Source organism: Protomyctophum bolini (genome assembly GCF_963924005.1).
Source record: "Protomyctophum bolini genome assembly, chromosome: 5".
Lineage (NCBI taxonomy): Eukaryota > Metazoa > Chordata > Actinopteri > Myctophiformes > Myctophidae > Protomyctophum > Protomyctophum bolini.
Genome location: NC_137866.1, coordinates 13,816,973 through 13,829,243, shown reverse-complemented (window position 1 = coordinate 13,829,243; position 12,271 = coordinate 13,816,973). Strand labels below are relative to the sequence as shown.

General features: G+C 44.4%; 1 protein-coding gene across 3 annotated transcripts in view; it reads right to left on the bottom strand.

Moving 5' to 3' along the window:
• Nucleotides 1-12,271, bottom strand: part of LOC308315203 (TOX high mobility group box family member 2-like) — a 100,835-nt gene that overhangs the window by 42,851 nt on the left and 45,713 nt on the right. For all 3 annotated transcript variants that reach the window (XM_080763064.1, XM_080763065.1, XM_080763066.1), the window contains one exon: nucleotides 8,691-8,750. In XM_080763064.1, coding sequence (XP_080619190.1) covers nucleotides 8,691-8,750 — 60 coding nt within the window. The remainder of the gene's footprint in view (nucleotides 1-8,690; nucleotides 8,751-12,271) is intronic.

Below are 12,271 nucleotides of genomic sequence, written 5' to 3'. Positions count from 1 at the left end.
AGAGGACATCAGAATAACATTTTAATGACATTTTTACAAAAGTCGGCCTCCTGGTGGCGCTATAAAAGGCAGATGTGAAAAATGCCAAAGATTTTCCTTGGCCTCTAGGGAGTGTCCATGCAAATGCAGGTATAGGTAAAAATTTGAAATTCTGTCTCATGGTGGTGCTATAACAGGCCGTTCTGGAAAATGTGGGGCAGAGGTTCGCAAAAACATACTATCCCCCATGCCTTTGGCCTGGTGGAGACAATGATGCAAAGAAAGTGAAAGAGAGAGAAGAGACTGACGGAGACAGAGAGAAATCTTGTAGCCAACAAGTGAGGTTTGTATTCTAATCTAGAACATCAGCCACTGCTCTATTATCGAGTGAATCGATGGAGACACCAGGCTCAACAACCAGGAGAAGCACGGACACAAAGATACAAACAGGCTAAAACCTGCCGCTTGCTTCTCAGAAGAGACAAAGGCCTGCGTATTCTTCTTCTATATGGAACAAGCAGAACGAGAGGTGGAAAGAAGGACAAGAGACACGGATGGACTCGCTCTCTCCCCTTTCCTGCATGCCTGTCTTCCCTTCAAGCTCCCTCTCACCACTTCCTTGCCCTGTCTCCTCTCTCCTCCCTTTGAGATTTTTTTTTCTAATGTAATCCTGGATTCCTGGGCGCTACACGTCCTCTGCCAACCTGGGGTGGGCAGCGGACTGACCTCATGCTTCATTCTATGCATGAAGAGTCCAAGCTGCTCTTTTCATCTGACTGAATTTCCCTGTACGTAGCGCGTGGAAGGAGGTAGTTTAGAGACCAGGATTACTGCATGTTTTTTGTGAGGGTACCTATACCATAGGGGACACGGGGAGAACATGTGAGGGTACCTATACCATAGGGGACACGGGGAGAACATGTGAGGGTACCTATACCATAGGGGACACGGGGAGAACATGTGAGGGCACCTATACCATAGGGGACACGGGGAGAACATGTGAGGGTACCTATACCATAGGGGACACGGGGAGAACATGTGAGGGTACCTATACCATAGGGGACACGGGGAGAACATGTGAGGGTACCTATACCATAGGGGACACGGGGAGAACATGTGAGGGTACCTATACCATAGGGGACACGGGGAGAACATGTGAGGGTACCTATACCATAGGGGACACGGGGAGAACATGTGAGGGTACCTATACCATAGGGGACACGGGGAGAACATGTGAGGGTACCTATACCATAGGGGACACGGGGAGAACATGTGAGGGTACCTATACCATAGGGGACACGGGGAGAACATGCAAACTCCACACAGAAACGCCCTCGTACAGTACAGTATGGGCACTGATGACGCGGAGGAGGGCACACGCCCCCAGCACCCCCAGGAATCGAACCCAGGACCTCTATAGCTGTGAGGCCACAGCACTACCGACCACCGTGCCCCGTCCCTTTGAGATATTTTAGGGGCGCTAGCCCCTCCTATATCCAGCTTTTAGTGTATGTTCACACACTTTGTCCTACACTAACATTAAATTCCCATTGACAATGAATGGAGAATTTTACGTCATAGCGTCTGAGAAAATAGACATAGTGTCTATTTTACGTCATGATGATGTAGGATGATAAGAGCGCCCCTCACTTCACACGGGTGTGATTTATTTTCTTCCTATTCCACATTTTCACGTTTGGCAGATTTAGTCAATGCTCGTATATACACTACAGAGAAACTTGAGCCATAAAATGCATCAGTATGTGTGTAAAGCTTTTATTCCTAGTTTACAACCATTAAAAGCAACCATTAGTGCAGAATGCTAGGGTCAGAGTCCTGATGTCAGCATAGAAAATGCGACAGAATATTCATGTGGCCCTAGAATGACGTAGTGCACAGTCTAATGCTGTCAGGCGTCAGAAAATGTGTCAGAAACTTTCTAGGTCGTCATTTTGAGGTCATCATTGTTTACGTCTTTTTAAGGTCGTCATTTTTGTCGTCATTTTTTAGGTCGTCATTTTTGTCGTCATTTTTTAGGTTGTCATTTTGAGGTCGTCAAAAAAAGGGAGAATGATGCTTGGTGAGGAAATAAGAAAACTGAGAGCTAAGGAGATTGCGGGCGGTGTGTGTGTGTGTGTGTGTGTGTGTGTGGAAGGGGCACATATAGACTGATCTTACTGCCCATAAACTCAATTGCAAATGGAACTCACTGGGGTATGGATAGTAGAAATGGGACAGGGAAAGCCTGGAAACACACAAATTACAAACACGCACAGACAGACAGGCGCACTTTTACTTTATACACATGCATGCACATACATAAAAAGTGAATGAACTCACACAAAGACACACTGGCATGCACGAAAACAAACACACACACACACATACACACACACAATATTCAGAGGCTGTGTAATCAGTCGAACAGATCGTCGTTGATTTGGGCCCCAATCAAAAACACTTCCTGTCTGTCACACTGGACTGATCTCCAATCAGTCTGACTCTGTTGTTTATTTATTTATTTATTGTGGAGGTTTGGGGAGAGGGGAGAGGGAACGTGCAGTCACCCTTGATCGAAAGGGAGAATGCAGAGAGAGACCTGAAGAATACATAGACCACGATGCATTTAGGGATGGTGACAACCATGTTGCTTTCAAGGCCAAAAATGTGAATGCATCATGCCATCAAGACAAATGTTCTGTAATCACTCAACATTAATATGTAGTATATCATTCAATACACTGTATTATGGCATTAAATACAGTATTACATTGACGAATATTCTCTGTCAATCATCATAATGGAATGGATTGTTGAATAATCCTCAATTCCTGTTAAGCGTTAAGATAAATTCCATAATGTAGTCCTCTATATACTGTGGGTAGATACAGCACATGACGTTGTTCAAATAGATAGCCCGCCCAGTTCTTTCATTCCATAGGGTTGGATAACAAAGTAGAAAGTGGAATGCAAACCTCCGCCAGGAGGCATGCCCCAATAATAATAATAATAATAATAATAATAATAATACAATAAATCAAGACAATACACTATCAGACAATGTAACATTGAACACTGATATTTGTTAACACAATAAATGCTAACCCTCTAGGGGGAATTGTGGCGCCAGTGCCCGATAAATCTGTGAAAACCCAATGAAGAAAGGCTCCCTGACTAACTACGTGGTGTAGCCCCCATACAGATGTTATTATTAGGCATGGAGGGGCAGCAGCGCCCAGCGCAGCGCTAGCATCAGCGCTAGCATCAGCTTGTTTTCAAGTTTGATAATTCCTAAAGATGCCAGATTGTCTCATTTTGAGCAGAAAAAGGAGTAATAAGCGTGCACGTGCACGTCGGATCTGTGTGAGGGCTGTAATATATATTCTTTTTAATTATCGGATTAAATGACATTAAAGAAAGCCAGATTTTTACGTTCTGGGTGGAGAATAAAACTTTCTTGGCATACATTTGGTAAATTTGAATGCTGAAAAGTAACTGTTTAGGACATAATGAGGTTTCCACCCCGACAGAGACGATACCTACGGAGGATACAGCCAGCTGACTGGATGCACTAATCACATCTACAAGTTGGACACCACCACAATGGTTGTCTTTAATTAACACCAGAGGCACTCCGGAAGGGAGGGGGGAGACAGGGAGAGGGAGGGAGGGATGGAGGAACAAGAGGAATGGAGGGAGCATGAGCAGAGAGAGAGAGAGAGAGAGAGAGAGAGAGTCTATAATATATTAAAACCCGGAGAGGGAGAAAGAGGGAGCCTATTTCAGACTTGCAATAACAATTTACAATTTAGGCATTTAGCAGACGCCCTTAATCCAGAGCGATTTACAGCAAGCAATGTAAAACACAATAATACATTAAATGCATAGCGACAGTGAAGTGTCTGAGTAAACTACCGTAAACCACAGGACCGCATCAGTCTAAACATTACAATATCAAAAAATAAATAATATTTATATTGAAACTATACAATCTACAGGATGCCAGGTCAACAAATGAACCTGGCATCTGTCTAAATAACTAAATTACATTTTAACCTTAACTGCTAGGGCAAGTGCTACGGGCAATAACCTGACCAGGGCTGGCCACCTGAAGCTGAATGACACGATGTCAGCGCAATAACCGCGGCTTGTAATGAATAAATCAAGACAATCTGACTACTCCACATGTGCTCACCAGAAGAAAGAAAAAAACAACACACACACACACACACACACACACACACACACACACACACACACACACACACACACACACACACACATCGCAACAGCTTAAACAATATCGCTATACGATTGATCTGTGCTATACACAGATTGAAGGTATTGTTATATACATTTCAGGGAAAGGCGTACACAGTACAGTGCTCGAAACCTGTGTTTGAATCATTGACTTTATATATAAACGGTTTGAATGACGGGATTGTGTCGGCGAGCATGCATACAGTACCACATGGGGGCCCCCCGAAAGCTGTTTCTGTTTAGTGGTTTTCTCTCTTTTAAAAGCCCAGAGATGTTATGTGTAATGCAATCTCCGGCCTGTGTGTCAAACTGCTACCTCAGTGTGTACGCCATGGAAGACCTCAGACATGCACACAAAGGAGACTCTGTTCTGACCACATGCACCTTTTCTTTTCACAGGCACACAGTATCTGCGCGCTATACGGCGGACAGCTAAGTGTGAATTAAGATTTCCCATATTAACCACTTCTTATGCCCTATAGCAGTGCTTCATAAACCTTTTCATGCCATGGAGGCATGGTCCCCCAAATTGATATGTATTTGGCCTTCTGAAAAGGTTTTGTGTTAGGGACCCCCCCCCCCCCCCCCCCAGAATGATATTTTTCAAAAATAGCAGATGTACAAGCTCGCAGCGTGGCACAAAGTGAGCTTGCCTTGTACATCTGCTATTTTTGAATTAGCCAACTGGATAAAGGAGTCCCCGGACCACCACTGCCCTATATAGACTGCCGTACAACGGATAGCGAAAAATAACCGATCAACAAGCTCACAGCGTTGCGTCACGACATCTGGAAATGTCTGGTGTTGGACATGTTGGCCTATAATGACATGACCAAAATAGGGGGGAAGCCAAGTTGTAATGTGGTTAAAGGGGGTAACGTATGGGATCGTGTCCCGCCGCTATGTTGGACTAAGACCACCATAATTGTACTGTGCACTGATGCATGTCTTCTCTACAGAACAGAGGAATAGTAGTGTTCTGTGTTGCACATGCCCACATGGAATCAATAGGACAGTGGTTCTCAGACTTTTCCATGTCAAGGACCCCCAAATTGACACGTATTAGCCCACAGACCCGCATTAGAAAATATATGACAGGGACCCGCATAAGAGAAGATCTGTACGGCTCTAGCAGTGATTCTCAACCATTTTCATTTCAAGGACCCCAAGATTCACATGCATTAGGCTACGGATTTAGTGGCATTTTTATCTCTGGGACCCCAATTTATATTGTAAAATCACTATTAATTTAACTCTGAGAGTGTACAAATGGAACCAAATGGACCGTACACTCTCAGAGTTACAGATCCATGAGGGTCCATTTGTTTCCTAAATATCAATTCAGCTGGGGACCCCCTGGAACTCTCTCAAAGACCACTGAGAACCACTGCAATAGGATATGTGAGAACACTGAAGAACAGGATGCTTGCAAAAGGCAATCATTCTGAACGCAAAGCTTTGTGGAATGCGTGAGAAAGAAGACATTGTGAAGTACATCACATTGTGTACAAACAGGAATGTACTGTAGACAACAGGCACCCAGGCATATCCATTAGCCAGCTAATCACCATCGCAAACAAGTGCATGGAAAGTCACCATATATAAACCTCCAATTTGTCTCATTTAACTTCAAAGGCAATCCATATACAGCAAATAAATGCACAGCTAACACAGGCAATTAAGCGTCAATTAAGAAGTAATTGCCTTGCTTTTCACAAACACATGCAAAGGCAGCCGCTGTACTAAATGTTTGCGTTTGCGCATTTAAACAAAATACAGATATAGCTGTGATGCTGTGCTTTGTATGGTATTTATTAGAAAGTGTTGATTCTAAAAGGGCTGGCCTCCAGGCAATCTGCTCACCAGGATATTGCATGGGAAATTAATCGTCTATCTGTCTAATGTTTTATGTTGCACATTTAAAAGCTGGGCTGAGCACCACACAATGCAGCCTTTCTTGTTTGTAAGAAAACAAGTCTTCTTATAGTAACTCGTCAGTCTTATGAAAGGAAAGGGAACAATGAACTACTAGCTTGACCCTGTGGGAGGGTCTAACAGGGGTCTTCTCGGACGGAGCATGTGGGCTTCTATTTTGACTCCACTGACAGAACGTCAACTGCAACGGACATGTTTTGAAAAGCCCGAAAAGGCCTCACCCCGGCTAAGAAGGTGTTTGTTGACATAACATTGGCAACCTGGAGTAGGTGTCGATGATTGACATATGACTGCCGTGGTAGACCTAACTACAAAGTTGGACATTTATCCCAATTAGCAGGCAGCGAGCGAGCGTATGCAAAGTGACATAATTGGGGCAACTAACTGCACAGGCTATGTGCCTAACGAGGGTGGACCGCATGCCTGTGATGTGTGCTATAAGTAGACAATAAGCCGCTAAAGCTCCACCTCGACCCCTCATTATAGTCACTCAATCCTCACATCAAAGGAGACACAACCTCAATATTGCACTGTGTGTGTGTGTGTGTGTGTGTGTGTGTGTGTGTGTGTGTGCCTGCAAGTGTGTACATGTCTACAGGTATACTGTATACTTGCATATGCATTCAGTGGTTACAGTATGAGCATGTACAGTAGATGACTGCAGGGCACTGGTGTGTATGTTTGAATAGGTACTCACGCACGTCTGTGTGTGTGTGTGTGTGTGTGTGTGTGTGTGTGCGTGCGTGCGTGCGTGCGTGCGTGTGTGCGTGCATGCGTGCGCGCGTTTCCTCAGACCTCTCAGTCACGCGGCCATGGCCCTGTGTGTCTGTCTCTCCAATGGTCCAATGGTATTAAGTAGGGTGCTAATTGACAAGGAGCCGCCACCTTGTGATGTTTTGTCGGAACATGAAGGCCCCTGCCTGACGCTGGATCAACAAAATGCTGGAACTCCAAACTCTGCCATATGTCCTGCCATGTGTTCTTCACTAGCAGCTGGGACCACTCTGCTGCACCCCTCCTGGGCCAAGCGAGTGATGCATCCCTGGCCTGGCCTGAAACGCAACCTCAGATCACTGCTGTTTTAGTGTCATGTCTTGTTGTAGATTAGTTCTGCCGGGACACTGTCCCATCAGCCATTTTATTTTAAACATTTCCTTTTCACCCCAATTTAGTTATTGCCAATTTCTCCATGTGTACTAGTATATTCGCCGTCACTGCCAACCGCTCCTGTTTGGTTCGTGGATGGTGTAGACCAGGGGTCCTTCAAGGTTTTTCAGGCCAAGGACCACTAATAGCTGAGAGAGAGTGATGAAGCAGGGAACCCCCACTACATACTGTATTGTATAACATTGTGTCGATAGTTTCATAGATTTGTTTGACAGCTCTAGCATCAGTGTTGGATTGACGTCAATGTGTATTTTTAGACATTTAACCACTTAAACTAGTGTCAATACTTAGCAAACCTCTTTACCAAAAATAGCTAATCTGCTATTTTTTGTCTAAAGTTCTCCTCAGAATAGTAGCCTGGAAAGCAGACTAATGGCCATGCCATGCTATCAGAATAGGGACACTGGGATTCAAGTGGTAAACCCTTTTGATGCCACCATTAACAAATGTACTGCTTCTGACGGAAGGTGTCCACCAGTTGGAATCCAACCAGCAACTGCTTCTGGCTTAACGTTTCGTCTGATAAGCTTTATTATTGATATCAAACCGGATCGTTGATTCCTTTTTTTTGGTTCAGCCTTTCCTTCTTTAGCAATCCTAGACCGGATTGCGCAACCGCGCTGCCGTTCATCTCCCTTTATACAGGCTAACTAAAAAGCTGAATAACTCAAAATCTACGAAGCTCTCCATGGTTTGGATAAAACGCGCAATGTTCGGAGGTCTTTGCTGAACATTTCTAGCGCACGGATGACTTCATTTTAGCTCACTAGCATTGACGCTAATTATTTAGCATCTAAGATGGCCACCCAAACAGGATGTTAGTCCAGCTTGTGTTACACTACAAACGGCTCAGCAGTCTGCGGTTGGCTCTGCGTCCACCAGGTGGTTAACTCCGGCACTGTGGTCACCAGTGCCAACAAAATGCAGTGAATTAGATCTCCCTCCCTGCCGGTCTAACACCTGTGAACACAGCCAATTGTGTTTCAATTACAATCTTATGCTAGTGCCAAATCACAACAAGTTGTCTCGAGACACTTTACCTATAGAGCAGACACCCGACAATGTCTCACCCTGAGCAAGCATTTTTCGACAGATTGTTGGAAAGCCCAGCCAAGCCCGAGACATCTTAGGAATCAACCCCCAGACAGTCTCCACAGTGGTGGGCACGAATAAATATATATATACAGTATGTATGTACCGGTATATATACATTTTTTTCTCACAAAATACTACCCCTGTATCACCTAAAGGCTTTTCTTGGTTCAATTGAATTCACTGGAATACAAGAATGCACAAATTTGTTTCGTTTTGTTAGTCGTAAAAGCACAGAATGGCGTAAGCCGTCTTACCTGGTTTGGTGACCGAAACTCCTGGTTATTTTCATTCATGTACATGTTGTCACCATCAAACTAAGGCAAAAGAGGAGAGAGAAAAAAGACATTTAAAAAAAATGACATTCTTAAACAAACAAATAAAAACACAGGAGAGGAAAGGCTCTTTACGGGTGGGCTCAAGTGTGAGCCTAATGACTTTGTCGCTTTGGTTAAACCTCGCCATGGCACGGCATCGTGGGTAATTACTGTTCTTCGGAGGGCCGATAATTAGGCTAGATGAGCCCAGTGACGAGAGATGTGCTTTCCCCTGTGGGCTCTCTACCTCTGTGCATGTGCATCTGTGTGGGTGTGTGTGTGTGTGTGTGTGTGTGTGTGTGTGTGTGTGTGTGTGTGTGTGCGCGTGTGTGTGTGTGTGTGGGTTACTTTCGTGCGTGTATGTTTCTGTGTGCACTGTGGTAAGGGTGTGAATGAGCCTGCAAGACTGACTCCCCTGTGTTGTGAGTGCTGTGAAACCAATATGTTTGTCTCTGTGTAAGTGTACACAAGCACATACGTGTGTGCATGCATGCATGCGTGTGTGTGTGTGTGTGTGTGTGTGTGTGTGTGTGTGTGTGTGTGTGTGTGTGTGTGTGTGTGTGTGTGTGTGTGTCTGTGCTGCAGCGAGGGCATACCAGTGAAGCAGTGTTAATCAGGCATGGAGAGAACACTTGCTACAGGTGCCAAAGCACTGCTAGATAGAAAGTTAGCGCCTAACAGCCAATGACCCCTGACCCCAGGTTGCCTGGGAAACAACCCCAGCTATCTAGACAGAGGTTTTGTTCCACTTATGCAAAACAACAATGTGTTGGAAGTTGAACAATATGTTTTGAGTCCCCAAATATCTTCAAAATATAAAATATACTATGGTAATATTACATTATTAAAAAAAATTACGTCCTCACTTGCACCAGTTTTCAGTTGGCTAAGAATGAGACCAAATTGACACACAAATGGACAAGTTCCATTTTCATCTGGAGTGCTAGTTCCTGAAGGAGTCTGTCTGGGTGAGTGAGTAATACAGAGCTATTTGCTGAGATGACCTTGGCTCTTGTTCAACAGCATCAGGCATTGTTATACAATGTTTTTCGGCAAAAGGAATGAACTCTGACAGGACGGGGTGACAATGTTCATGGGCAAAATGCACCCACGTAATGCATGCAATGTATGCACATCAATACACAGTGCATGGGCCGTATATGGAAACATAGCCATCGCATGAAGGCCCCTTTTTGTTTGTTGACTGGAGTCATTCTTTGAATAGCGACGTAATATCTCTGCATACAGACGACAGGCAGAGGAAAACATGATCAAACTAGACAACATTCCATGTGAAATTCCTCAGATATGAAGATACAGAGGCCTTTTCATTTGGGGTGGTCCTCCTTTATGTCTACAGAGAAAAAGAGACTGGAGGTCTGCAAGATAAACACAGGTTGAATATCAGTGAACACAAATGGATCATAGGATACCTGTGAAAATGATGGCCAACTGAGAGGACTAATGGAGGGAAATGGGCAGGACTGCTGGGGGTGAAACCTAATACCCTCGTTGGCAGAGAAAGAACTCTAGAAGTAGCTAAATGAGCATACAAGAGAGAGTGAGGGAGAGAGACAGACAGAGAGAGAGACCGACTGAGTGAAGAAGAAAAAGGATTAGGTTGAGTCAAGGTGGGGTGGAGTGAAAGAAACAGAGGGTGAGACAAAGGGTGAGGTAAGATAGACTAGGGAGAGAGTTGAGGAATGAATAGGGGGAAATGAAAGAAAAAGTAAAAAAGAAGAAAGATGAATAAAAAAGATTGATTGGGTGACAGAAAGAGGAGGAATGGAAGACCGCTTCGCAACAGCGAATAGAACTAACTAACTAACTTTGAAGATGGAGAGGGCCACTATATTTCCACACTCACTCCAGAGGGCCACATTGCATATTACTGTAAAATAGCCGTCGCAGTGCGACGCAGCAATTATTCAATTGGGATCCTGAAAAGTTACATTTTTATTTAATTTCAAATGCCATAATGGACATAAAAAAAGGCAATAACGTTTTAATACTACTCATTAAGCTACAATTTTTTTATGAAGTAATTAAAGTGGGTCATGTTTGCAAATCAATAATATCAGTATTGTGATATTAACCTGAGGGCCACATTAAGTGAAGGTGGTGGCCGCATGTGGCCCCCGGGCCGCCAGTGGCCCATGCATTGCATACGTGATGCGTTGTGTTGGGAGCTTGTAGGTCTGCTATCACGGTACGCCACAGCTTCGTGCGACAGAGCCTAAAGGGAGAAATGACTGCACATTATCTCTCCCAATCGACTGGGGAGAAGGAGAGACTGACTGCCTCAGGCCTCATGCTTGGCTAATGACGCATCTCTGGAAACCCTTGTGAAGATGCTCTTGCTTATTCTATAATGATTATGTTCGCCTTCGACGCCATAAACTCTTGAAACCAAGACAAGGGCCGCGTACGCGGTATTAGCATCTCGTGCCAATCATAATTAGCCCCGGCAGAACTATACCATTAATGAAGAAATATTCAAGCTTGCTTAAAGAGAGAACCCAGGAGCGCTAACAAGCCTTTGTGGTGCCTGCTGACAGATCGGAGGAAAAAGAACAAGAAAAAAAGAATGGCTTGATTAACAACAATGAGGTAGTAGCATCGTTTGATAAAACCATAGACAACAACAAGTGCAGACTAGAGCCTGATTTATGCTGTACTTAGTTGCGCACGGGTGTTGCACAACAGGCATATTCAGCTCTATATATGCTCAAAATGTGTTGCACATGTGACGCATTGTTATCTTGTAGATTGGCTATTTTCGGTGTGCATACACCTGTGCACCGGCACCACCGAGTACAACTCAAGCGCATAAGGCTTTGAGAGGGCCGAAGTGATATTGACCTTGGTGACACAGCTGCAATAAATGCTTCACTCCTCACATGAAAGCCTCTTGTCGTCGCCTAACTGAGCAATTTCATTCCATTGAAATCCGCTTCGATACCACTGGTGACGCAAAGTCATTTCGAGGGGTTCTTCAGGAAAAGAGTACGGTCGATGAATAGTAACCTTCTTATTTTTTTCTTTTTTTGCAGCCGTAAAATACTGCCAGATCTTGAGCTCCATCTCTCCTTTTGAAAGCTGACGTCTGCAGCAAACCGCCAACAGAGCATGATGCCCTATTAGTGTTCTTTCAGCTCCAAGGGTAGGAATGGATTCGGAGTATTCTCATTTTAACCCAATTACCTCGACGAAGTACTATATTCACCAACAAGGCCCCAAGACAGCCTTGGAAAGGTCAGCCATTTTGTGCGTCAACATGGCCGCCCATATATTGCAACGTACAGCTGTTCTCTATGTAGCCCCTCTATGTGCACTGCCTTCCTCTCCCATTTAAAATGCCAATTTATCCTCAGTGCAATGCTATCAGCTCTGCCATTACTCCACATTCACTGCAGAAATCATCCTCCCTCTCTCTCTCTCTCAGAATCTCTCTCTCTCTCTGTTGCTTTCTCCCTCCCGTTTTCCTCTTGTTCACTCCGTCTCTCTCCTTCCCCCTCTCT